General features: G+C 40.6%; 1 protein-coding gene across 15 annotated transcripts in view; it reads left to right on the forward strand.

Annotated features, from left to right (window-relative positions):
• Positions 1-13,183, forward strand: part of LOC107221613 — a 200,643-nt gene that overhangs the window by 99,400 nt on the left and 88,060 nt on the right. For 11 of the 15 annotated variants that reach the window (XM_046743620.1, XM_046743628.1, XM_046743622.1 and 8 more), the window contains one exon: positions 4,962-5,135. In XM_046743620.1, coding sequence (XP_046599576.1) covers positions 4,962-5,125 — 164 coding nt within the window. In that variant the 3' untranslated portion in view covers positions 5,126-5,135. Of the gene's footprint in view, positions 1-4,961; positions 7,428-8,589; positions 8,931-9,003; positions 9,101-13,183 lie in introns of those variants that run through there. The other 4 variants (XM_046743621.1, XM_046743632.1, XM_046743625.1 and 1 more) reach the window with 2 other exon arrangements.

The following is a 13,183-nucleotide window of genomic DNA, read 5'->3' on the forward strand; positions in this document are numbered from 1 at the left end:
AAGACGCGGAAGAGTATTGAACGAGACGTAATATCGGGATGTATTAAGTATAGATATGATCTATACGGTTTTTTTTTCTCGATTCTAGCCATTCACCGTATACGCGACAATTCAGGTAAATGGATTGCTGGCGGTAGAAATGTCGGATCGGGTTTCTACCACTTCTTGGCCAATTCACTTAACGCATTTAGAATTCACAATTTACAACCCATACAAAATTACAGTCACAAATCTTCTGCGAGTACCGATTTACTACTCACGCTTTCCGTGCGACTGCTGCAGACTTTTACTCCCCGGAACGGTGAAAATGCATTCTCTCTCACGCCCTTTCTCTCTCTCTCTCTCTCTCTCACGACAGTTTCTGCAAGTAGTGCAGAAACAGTCGTTATAATATTATAAATTCTAGAGGGAATTAAATAATAATAAAATGCAGCTACCGACGAGTGACGAGAATATTTAATAGATTTGACGCCCGGCGGTATTATACTTTGCAGGGTGGAAAAAATTGCCTGTATTATAATTCGGTGCTCACGTATTTTATTATTACTACTCTTTCTTCCGCGACTGCAATCCAATCTAAGTTACATTGGCAACGAAACAGCAGCGTTACGTATCTACGATTCCCGTGATTCGAGGGTCGGTGTGTCCTTCGAAGCTTTAACACGTATAATATTCTCCGTACCTGTAACTTTACGAATCTGAATTGACTCTGGCAAGTGTGGCGGAGTTGCTTGTCGGTTGGTCTCTAAGTTTATGCGCTTGATGTGTATAAGTGCCTTATGCTATTGTATCGAAGCGTCGACCATGAATTCTCCAAGCGTTGAAACTCGGGGTAACGTTACCTACCTCGTAGCCACTCAGTCGGTCTTTGATTAACGACTCAAATCGAACGTAAACTTTATGCATTATATATAAACTGTACGTACACTGTACAACGAAGCAGCGAGCGTTGGAGAGTCGAGCGATGTTTGCCCTTTCTGCTGACACCTTTGATACACCCAGCTAGAAAGTTACTTTTCGAGTTAATTAACTCGGTAACGGTGACAGAGAATTACATAACTCGAACGGAGAATAAAAACGAAACGGAAAGATAGAAATTGAAACGAAGATGGGTTGCACGAGAGAATCGCGAAAACTTTGATCTGCGTAACAAGTTCGAGTGCTGGAAAAAAAAGAATCGTAGCATCTTTACTCCAACGAAGAATTGAACTCATTGATTTATAATCGTGAAGACGCACATTTTTCCGTGCATGAAAAAGCGCCGCGATTACAAGATAAATAGCTGTAATGATTCGACTGGGCGAAGGTTTATTAAAGGGGAAACTACGCGTCTACTATTTCGAAAACTATATATACTCTAATGGGGGTGGGGGGTGAACAAGAATGGCTTAAGTACTCAGTGGTGGTCCGCATAACGGAGACGTTTTTGTCGAGCACGGGGGTTTGAGGCTGTCTGAGCTAATTCTTATGCGATCGTAAATAACGTTGGCGCATATATCAAAACTTACAACGACTTCCAACCCACGACCAAGTCCCAGACCTGTCCTTTCCCCGCCCCGGTCCATATCCTCGCCCTTTTTCCCCTCGTACCTCATACCCTTTGACGTAACTCGAATCGCCGACCCAAACCACACACCCTTACTGCACATTTACTTTCGGTCTGCACCAATTCCTCCTAATCCAACTTCGATTTTTCGCACTGCACGATCGCAGAATTTTTACTTTCGCATTGAACACGTGAAGTTCAACACAAAACAAGTTGTTTCTTTACAAATTTTTATCTATACCTACGCGAAAGTTTGATTTTGTTTCAACGAAACTAAATTTGATTATGCTTACGAAGTGTAGCGTTTTTATTGTCAACGAGCTGTAACATATTTTTTTTCACATACTTTCAGGATACTTGACGAAAGGATTCATCTTCGAGAATCTCGATCGTTAAAAAATTTCTGTAGGACAAATACGAAGTTCGAATATGTACATTTCTAAAAGTGTTCCAAGCAACGAATAGGAATTCCTTAGCTCCTATGGGAATCCAACGAGTTCATTAATTTTTCTGACGTTCGATCGATTTCCGCTGGTTACTTTCGTCGATAAATATAACTCGAATGTCATCGAACTTCGAATGAGATTGTTCCGAGTGAAGACATTCGGAATTAACAACGATTACGTCAATGGAGAAGGCGACCCTATAGGAGGGATGAAATTCCGGAGGGTTCGATGAAGCCAAAAACTCGACGAAGCACCGTCAATAAAACTATTACATATAATTAATTACAGAGGTTGAGAAGTATAGGAGAGTTGGAAACTGCGGTGGTAAATAATAATCGGGGCTGACGCGACGCTGGAATGCGACGCCGAATGAATAGAATCGTTCGAAAAGTTTTCGAGGTTTCGTCGAAATATCGAGTTCAATTGCGATTCGTACGACCAAACCGTAACGCGCGAGATGAATTAATTAGTAATTAGTCTCGTTTGAAATTCATTCAACCGATTTGGTAGGTATGTAATAATTTTTTAAGTATTTTTCTCTTCAACAAAACCGAATACCTAATAACCAGCTTTAAATTTTACGAGGATAATTCATTCGTTCTTCTCCCCAACTTTCGCGAATTACTATGCAATTTATGTAATTCACCGGGGTGCAAATATGCTCTGCGAGTACCTACTCGCGAAGTGATTCTGTCGAAACGAGTAGGTATGATTCGCTGTTGAACTAACGCGGACGTTAACGCTAACGACTATCTGGGCGCATCTCGCGATCAAATCGGTCCGTCGAGAGTCGTAGATACCCATGCAACTCCGCCATCCCCTTCCAACCCCGAGAAAAGAGACGCTTCGTCCAGGTTAGCACCGGCATGCCTGCGTACCGTGACCGTCCCCTCACCCACGGTCACTGACTTGCGAACTTTTTCTCAGTCTCTAAATCACCCAACGCGCACTGTACGCGCTGCAAAGTACATAGGTATGTACGTACATGCACCTACGTATCGAATGTGCGGGAAGTTGGTAGAGGGTATATATATACACGTATACGTGTATACGTGAAGGTGGGTGGGGGGAGGACATACCGATGCGATGAAATAGTTTTATTAACACCAAATCGAGGGAACTTGAACAAATAATCGTATGATTTGTGGCTAATATATACCGAGCTCTGACCCGCGGCCTGGCACCGGGTACAAATCGACGGTGGAATATATCCACATATATCCATATATATATATATATGGGAAATATTTCGAGGGGTCGCAATGCAGCATTTCTCTCCTCAAATAACTAAATATATTTCTCTCTGTACGTTCTGTTTGTGTGTATTTTTTTTTGTTTTTCAATTTCTTTTTTTTTCCTTCTTGTTCTTATTTCGAATCCATGGATGGAAACCCCGCAAGGACGTCATCCCGGAAATGGGTGCAAGACGCGTGTATATTACAGACATATCTTCATTTTCGTATTTTACGGTAAATACACGTGTAACATCTATACTGATCGTTGCAGCAGTGTTGATTTGATAACAAAACTGTACATCCTGGTTGCAGACTTCAGTTGTGCAACGCAGAGATACCTTTCATTCTGTTTGTCGGTGCTGAAGTACAGCTGATAAATACATATGTTACTTTTGTTTCGAAAGCATTTTTTTTTTTTTCTAACGATACTTTTCATAAAGTTTTTGTAAAGAAAATTCAGACTAGAATCGTACGCTTGATCCAAGCCTCACGCAAGCACATTGCCTGTACGTATTTATTTTTTAAAGATATTTTTCGCTTTGTCGAAAAGTATTCAAGTTGAATTCACAGGTCGGTTCTTCCGCAAGGTGCTGATCTTGTATGTATACATTTCTTTTTTTTTCGTTTTGTTCTCCGTTTCTGTGTATTATCGAAACGTGGATTTACAGCTGTATGCCATATATAAAGGTACATATATATCGGGAATGTGGAAAGAGGCGGAGAGATCGACGCGTTGCGGTTTGTAACCGTGCGGAGGGGGTTGGTTGTCTACCCTGTGGTTGTTCTTTTTAAAGTGAAAGGGTCGGAGGGTTTCGGGAAGCGAGAACGGGAACCGGGGACGAGTTGGGAAGAGAAAAAGAGGGCAGACAACGCAGCCGAGCTAAAACCTACAAATCTTCCACCGTTCCCTGTCAGGAGTCGCTGCTGCGTTGCCAGAGGGTTTGGCGGGACTCGAGTTTCAATAAACAGCGCAAAACTCGTAACCTTAATAATAATAACGATGATGATAATAATAATAATAAAGGAAGTGATATGAATGAGAAAACAAAAAGGAGAGAAAGAGCCGGAGAAATAGAGTATAAAATACAGGGAAAGAAAAATCCGGGAAGCACGGACTCCATTATGCAGTGGATTTCATATTATTTTATTCCATAAAAAAAGCTTGCAGCAGGAAAGTAAGCTCTTCGGGGAAGGGGTTGGAAAGAAAAATTCTTTCTCGATAGCGTCGTTTCGTTGATAATAAAGAGAGTGAAAAGAATTACACACTTAGCAATGATCGCATCGAGAATGAAAAGCTTCCACCGTGAACTCATTAGCTTTTCACGTCGAGGTATTAATTGTTACGGAATCGTTCGAACGATATTGAATGGATGCCTTAAAAGCTTCGGTGTAGGCGAATAGCGGGAAACACCCGTTTAATAATCGTCTGCTTGATGGTAAAAATATGTTCAAAATGCTGTTTCGGTTTAGTCGCTGACGGAAATGTAGTCCTCCATCTCACGGAGTATTTAATATGCGGATGATAAACGTACGCTCAAGAAATTTATGCGTAAAAATTTTTATTACATTTTAAGGCTTGACGTGTAATTTCTACATATCGTGAAATATGTCCTAAATTTTGGTATTCGATTACGAGAAATAAGAAGGACTTAATTTCTTCGTACCGTTGCGATTCGTCGTTGTATAAGTTTGGTAAATATTTTCCAAATTGATTGAATTCCTTTATTGTTTCAGGGGAAAGAACGGAGGCCATGCATCGTGACGGTATGCGACATGACGACATGCAACGTGACGCCAGCTTCGCAGCTTCGGGAAGTCAAGGGACGCGAATGTCTGACTGGCTTTTCATAAACATTGTCGCGTGGTTGACAATTTCCATAAATGTGAAAACCTCTTAATCGTTTCGATGTAGGTATACCCTTATAAGGAAACGCTTGCATCCCAGTATTTCTGATTGATAGTTCGTATAAGACATCGTTTTAATGATAAGAAAAGTTCGAAAGGTACGATCCTGTTACTTTTGAACTGGGGGAAAATTTTAGATACTACGTAAGACAATAACGTATAAGATTAGCCTGGTGTTTGGATTCCCTGAAATTTTACGGACCAATGATTCTTCTTTTTTTTTCTTATGACCGTGTACAACGGATATTACCAGCCGTTCTGATCCAACTGGTAAAATTTAATTCAATCGCGTCGAATTTATTCGATTTTTATTCTACGCTGCAGGCAGGTTCTTCATATAGCCGATAATTGAGCTTCGAATGTTACATAGACTAAAATCGTCTCCGGCCTGTAGTTGACAAAGTAACTCGTTATTCATATTTCCATTTACCACATACTGCGGCGAGAGTAAGCCTTGGGATTAAGCCGGGCGAATATTTAGGCCATAATTCGTCCCGCTTCACACGTAGCCACCTTTTACCACTTCAGACTCGATGATTCATATTTTCATTTTGCCCACTCGTTGTCATTAAGAATTTTCCACGAACCACCCTTCTCGCCCTCAAAGTTGTAAATCACAAGCCTGCCTAAACTCTGGACGATTCTCCTTCGTACTTCTATTTATTCGTCATATTTTTACCACAGATATACCAATTACGCGTATTCACTACGATCAGTCAATCATTCTTCGAATCCTCTTATACGCTCTGTTCAAGAGAAATTGGGGTCGGCCGGGATTCGAAAACAGAGAAAAGACGCACGTCTAGCGTGGAATATTGACTTGGTGAATGTCGAATCGCGATCCCCCGGGTATATTTCATTTGGAATACAAGAGTGCTCTGATACTTTCTTAATGAGGAGGCGACGACCAGCCAATGGCTTTTCACTTGTGGCGGTAATAGTGAAGTAATACGCAGGTATCGCGAATATCGAAGCGCCGAATCAGAAAGAACGGTTGGACAAACTTTATTTTATTTTAATTTTTTTGCTTTTATGGCACTGCAATGATTTTTGTTGTTTCGAGCAAAATTTTTTTACCACCGAGATTCTGACCAGTGCACGTAAAAATTCTTTGAAAAACCTACATAGAAGCTCGAGGAATTCTCTAAGCGTATAATATAAGTATAATAACTATGATTGAAATAATTCAGAGGTGAGATATTTATTTTATTTAATTACATATAATATAAATCTACTAAATGCGGAATATATTTTGTTAAATTTGATGTAATTCGAGCTAATGTATAATTATCCTAATAATTTTAATCACAATCGCAATTCCGACTTAGCTGTAGGATTGTCTTAAGGGCGGACGGATTTCTATGCAATTTCACGTTAAGTTCACGATTTGTGTACGAATGAAGTTTAGTGTGCGGAGGTGATCGTCGAAGATGAACAATTACGAGCTTACAGCTATGCGACTACGTGCGCGATATTCACGCTCTACAAACTGTACTAAAAGCTCTAAATTTACGTCAGCTCGTAATAATCGTAATTCTTTATCCCGACTACGTGACCGTTGGACTAGCATCTCTTATACGTAAGCTAGACGATCGGTGCACGGTTTTCATCGCAAGACAATCCAGCTTTGAGTAGAGTCACTAGTTTTAACTTTCGCACGTGAGAAAGTTCAAGCGCACGTGACCTCGATAAAATGGTGAAAAAGGAAAGATCCACGAGAGCAAAGAATATTGAAAAGTTGACGATAATCACCAGTTGCAAAAATATGTACATATATTCTTACAACGGATGGAGATTATTTGTAATCAGGTACGCAGATACAAGGTTTGCGATTGTTTCTTAATCATAAGTAGATTCCTATTTCATAATTTCTTTAATATTTAAATTGGTAGAACTCTTAAAGTTGGTAAAAGGTCTGCAGGTATTAAATTATGCTTCTTCTCATAGCTCTTTGCCCATTAGAGTAACCAGATGACGTGGAACCTGTGAATCAATTGAAATACGAGTTTTATTTTCAGATATTGTTCTAAGACCAATTAACGACGGTTGATCAAACAGTAAAGTTATCGCTATTCGACGGAATAATTATTTCGTGTAGTACATTGTTCGCAAATCAGACGAATGACAATAGCGACGATGTCAAAATTTGTACTATTTCAAAGCACAAACATGCCTCGGAGTTTCAAATGTCGAGGGTCCGTATCATTTTGGTTCCGTTTTTCGTGGTCCGAGGGTTTGACGATTTAATTTACGATGAACAAGAGTAACGAGTAAATAAAAATAATAATGAAAGTAGAGAGGCATATGATACCGCGTTTTATCTGCGTACATTACCACCAAATGTCTCTCCATGTACCAGCTTCCCGCACACCTTTTTCATCGCCAAATATCCCGTGCTATCAACAATAGAGCGGTGAGAAGCGCTGAAGATGAAAAATAAGAAGAAGAAGAAGAAGAAGAAGGCGAAGAAGAAATCCTCATCGTTTACGGAGCGAGAACCGGCTCATTGCGCTGCGATAGCATATGAGGAAGTTTTCATGCATCAGCTAAGCTGCGAGCGAGTTACCTCGTCATCTCGGGACCTCTTCATTCCGCCAGAGGACCAAGATTTACACCTGCAGCGTTGCGCGCCGTTGAATGCGCCGGCTTAACGTGAAATTTCATCAGAATTGACCCGAGGGATCGTTTCGCTGGCTGACAACCTAGACAAGTTTCCACCCGGCTTCGGTTAACTCCTTGAGATAGCGCTTTTGGATGGTTTATATCACATCCTCGATTATCACCTCGCACTTCTCTTGCTCACGTCTCTTAATCTTGAGTGACGTTATACCTTGAGAACTATTCGGTATTTGCTAACGTGATAATTAATATCATCACGCCTCGGAGCGAGAGACGTCTTGACGGAATGTTTTCATCGCCTCAGAGAAATTCGTTGTGAATTTTTTTCACTCAAGATTGGCGCTGTATAGTCCGCATACACCTTATATTCATTCTTTAACATTGTATACATATACATATACATGTAATCTTTTCATCTTCGACACACAATTTGTTTCGCGAAATTTTTCTTTACACGGCCTAAGATAATTGATGCGAGCTGTTGTGCAAAAGCGGATGAACATGACGAAAATTTTTTGAGCCCGCGGGGGAAATCTGGCAAAGTTGGGGGAAGGGGGGGTCGTCTCGAAGAAAGTAAAAGACCGTATATATAAGATAAGCCCGGGAGGAGCTTTTGGAGGCGGAAAATCGTTCGCGGCGTATAAGGAATATTAGACAGTGTATTGGTATATTCCTGCAGATTAAATGGCGGGGAGTTGGGGTGAATAAGCGTTGGAGCGTGTGCCGGAGCGAAGGAAGATTGGAAACGGATGTTCTTGTCCAATTCATGCATTAGATTTCTTCTGACTTCTCTTCTTTTCATTCGCTTAATTTTTTTTTTTTTTTTTTTTTTTTTCAGCCCGATCCGCGAGTTTTGGCCCAAATTTTCCTCACAGCTTTGTTCTACCCTTCACCATTTCAAATTAACACCGTGCATGAAGGACCGCAAGAGCCAACAAACTTGTTATATATCTACGCGCAGCTAAGCACGGCGTATCATTCACCCAAAGACAAACAGATAGACTGACTGGAGACGAATGGATACGAACAAAGAGGAAAGATCAGATTTAGGCTCCACCGGTAATCGGCCCCTGTCGTTTAAACCCTGGGGCGGATATTGTACTGCCTGCAGAACATCGTGTACTTGAAATTTTCCGGCACGCACCGAGGCGTTCAAGTATCCAGGCCGGAAAATATCAGGTATACATAAATATGTACGGTATATTACATATTACATATTACATAAGTTTTTTTGAATTCAATATCGTTTCAGTGAAATCACTCAAATTCATGATCTGTCAAGCTTTCGAATCCCATTTGCGCGGACATCAAGCAGAAAGAAAATCTGGATTTAAAAACTTCCCAGCGATGTAGGTATTCCTTTTTTTTTTTACTCACACTTCTCCAATACTTTCAGGATCGCAATTCGCAGAAATTTGCTAACATTGTACTTTGATTTCGATTATTTTGAAACTTCTTTGCCGGACCGTTAAGAAAAAATAATCTGGTTAGCCGGGGAAAAAACGTTAAGCATAAGAGGTAATAAAGGTGCTGATTCCTCTCTCCTTGGATGGTTGGTCCCGAGTCCCACGGGTATCCCATCGCCTGGCTGAAGTCTGAAGATAGATCGGAGCTTGTCGTGAAACTGACTTCCCGATGAATGCGACACAATCAACTATCCAGTCCCGGAGTAACTCCTCGTGAGTTGCGCGGGGACATAAATTTTCAAACAGAGTTAGATTTTAACACCGACGGGGGGATAGAGAGAGCGTCTAGACGATGGAACGATCCTGCGGACGAAACTTAACTTTTGTAGGTAAATATTGGTCGATTATCACAGAGTATGTCTATCGCATCACAGAGGTAAAACGAAACTTCAACGTCATTAAAGAACTCGTTATTACAGCACAACCATTGCAGTTCTCGTATTCAAGCGTGTTGATTATACACCAAGTTCGCCCGCCCGGTAAGCAAGTTAGTGTGAAATTATGGAAATAATCTTTGCAAAGGCTGGGAATCGAGGGTGGCGGAACGATTAGTTGAATCACTATTTTATTCCGAGAAAAGAGAATAAATTACGGTGAATACGATCATTTTTGTGCGGAGATTTGCTCGAATACAGGCTGCCCTCGTCTTTATATGACAGTCGGAAAAGTAGAGTGAAGAAGGGAAGAAAATATGTCGAGGAGTGTAAAATAAAACTAGCACATCCGTCCGCACGAGTCAGGAACAGACGACAGAGATATAAAGAGAGCGAGAGAATACCGTTGGTCGGAATCCATTCAACGGTAGAATACTTTTTCCACTTCCGAGCAGTGATTAACTTAAGTCCAGCAATTTTCTTCCCCAACATTTTAAACTGAATTAATTAACCTGCCTGACAAACGCCGAGTGAGCGCCTTGGCTTTTAGCAGCGCTCTCTAACTTGAGAGAATATTATTAATTATTAAGGTACGGAGCGATCGTAGAACTGTACTCGTGTAGATCGAGGGGTTTGACCCGGAAGTCATTACAGCATCGAAATCAACCCTTCCGACCGGCCTTCCCGCTCTGCTATTCATGCAACGAATTACCGACAGGTCTTGTCGAGTTGTATCGATTACTCATTGGGAGAAACTGTGATATTCAATTCTCTTCTCAAATAGTCTCGCAATGTGGAGGAACGAATTTTCACAGATAGAAAAATATGAGTGCGATACGTTGTAACTGTGAAAGGTATAGCCGCGTAATGTGACACGGATTAATTAAGTAGATGTCATCACTCGCGTTTGTACAACCTCGCCAATTCTCCCGCACTCGCAAATTCTTTATGTTAAATATGGAACGTACTTCTCTCACGAGCTATGAAATATTCCGATAACGATGGCGAAATGGATTTGAATATTTCAGAGGCTTTCGCCAAGACGGTGCATGTTTTAAAATCTAATGACTCGCCTGCACCGCGAAGTAATTGAAATTGTACCCGTCGTGTATTTGACTTTTCATCAGTTTTACTCGCTGTTGTATCAATTGTAAGCGTGGGAATATTAACTTGTCGAAATCGCTGGAAATCACTTGAAATTACTTGAAAAATTGCTCGTCACCCGATCTATGAGTGAATACCCCGCCGATCGTACGATAATTTTATCGTCATTTCCCACCACGTTTATCAATCCTCGAATTGTATTTAAGAAGTTAATCTTTTTATATGAAAATCGGAAGGACCAGAGAGAAGATAACTTTGACGCGAGCATCGACCATCCAACTCTCTGATTTACCATGAAAAAGACACGGTGTAATCGTACCGGGATCTCTGTACGACGCACCCACACCTCTGCCGCACGAAGTCAGTGAATTTCGGGTCTACGGACCTGAAATAATCTCACCCTAAAATAAATTACCCCTAAAGTAATCGCTTCAGCTAAAGCCCCTTGTTTGTTTCAATTACCAGTTAATTCTAGAGCTAACGAAATTATTCGTTCAAACTTTTCGACTATATTTAGGTACGCGCAGGCCCGTGTGAATTTCATATCGATCATTGGATCTCGTTGGAAAAATATGCCTTGAGTACAGACCAAGTATACTCACCTACTCTCAGGCTTTACGATCTTTGCGCGAAATTTGTTCGTCAGGTGCGTTTGAATAATAATAAACGAAAGAATAGTGCTTTGGGCAGGAGCGGAGTTTCAAATTGTTTCGCTGATTCGCGTGTCAACGGTCGCGTTGAAATCGTATTGAACAGAATTCGCACGCGTATACCTAGCGGTTATAACACGGTATGGAGGAAACGCGTTTGACTGGCGTTATAAAACGAATAGAATAATTTTAAATTTCCGCTGGGAATGAATCAAAATGCTTTATGAACGGTCGGGTGGTTCGAAAATTGGAAAAGTGTACCGTCTCCCACCCAGTGCGGCGGAAGCCGTGGTGAAATTCGTACACGTATAAAAGGTATGTGCCAGACACTGCATCGACACCGCGTGCACACAACCATAAATTCGTCTCTCGAAATTGGAGCTTAGTCCAACCGCGATGCCTGAACATAAAGGATATTTCGTTTTCCCATTATCGGATCAGCTCTTTTCGTTTACTTTTTTCGTCCAATATTATTTCCAGCGATTTCTTTTCTCTTTACCTCGTTAGGCGAGTGTCTTTTGTAATTTTGGAACTAATACCTAACTCTAGTATTTGCCACCACGTCGATTGAAACAGTTTTTATTTATCCCGCAGGCATTTGATGGAACAAATGCTGAAAACCGGAGGTGACAGTTACCGTGTGACTGTCTAATTATTATAATTATTATAACATTATACAAGTAAATGAAGGACAATTCGCAACCGTATTAATTGCTGTTACATCGATCATGGGTACTTGCATGGTAAAGGGGACTCGATAAGGTTGCACACATCTCTATAATTTTGTTGCATTCTACGTCTGTGTGTTGTTGCTTTGCCCGGAGTAATCTGAGCTTCACAAGCTGTGACAACGGGCGGAATTTACAGACAATAACGACTAAGCAGGTATAAAATTACATGCTATCCTATGTTGCGAATTCCAATTACGAGGTACAGGTATAATGTTTCGGTCGCGCAAATCCAATTAATGTCAGGTGAACTGCTTTCCAAACGGTATCGCGATCGAGTTTGTCATTGCACTGACGTTCACTCGGGGAAGAAACTGCTTCATAATTTTGCTACCTTTTTTATCAGTCGAAAGACGAAGCACGAAATTATCGTTAGACGTGAAAAAAGGTATAAATATTGTAAATTTTATCTCGTAATTTCGTTTTCCTTGCACCCGGGTACTCGGCAGATTTTTTATTTTAGGCTGAAAAATTTTAATAAATAACGAATGAAAGGTCTAAATGTTCGAGCTAAAATAACCGGGTAAATAAACAGTCATCGAAAAACAATTAAGCTCCTAAAATATTAGCTAGCAGGTATCGTTGAATAGCTGATATTTTATCAACCTGTGACAAAAAAACACAGGAAAATAAATCGCGAGCTGTGGCCCGTAGTGAAACACATACATAAAATGGAAACAAAAGAAGGAAATGAAATTAGAAAATGAAAACAAATTAAAAAAAAAAAGTAGTAAATAAATGAAACAATGCACGTACGACATACGGCAGAGAGTGGAACGCGTTGGTATATAACGGCTATCTATCACTAGCGAATCGGGTATACACGTGTAGCTTACACGTTCCACATACGTTTTACTTGCCAACAATTAACAGACCGCATAACTATAACAGTTTAAACCCCGTTTTCAGCAATTTATATTTATACAAAAGAACGTACCTCGGGTAGAAAATGAGTTTTATATTTTTACGCAGTGTGTGTTATTCGCAGAGTCGAATAAAAAAAGAAAAGAAAAAAGGAATGGATTGACCCGTTTTTTCAAAGTCGCACTGCCCGTCCTTGGGTAGTTAATTTTATAAATTTAGCGGGCTTTGAAGGTTGGGCTTGCAAAT

The sequence above is a fragment of the Neodiprion lecontei genome, chromosome 6 (assembly GCF_021901455.1).
Source record: "Neodiprion lecontei isolate iyNeoLeco1 chromosome 6, iyNeoLeco1.1, whole genome shotgun sequence".
In the NCBI taxonomy this organism is placed as follows: domain Eukaryota; kingdom Metazoa; phylum Arthropoda; class Insecta; order Hymenoptera; family Diprionidae; genus Neodiprion; species Neodiprion lecontei.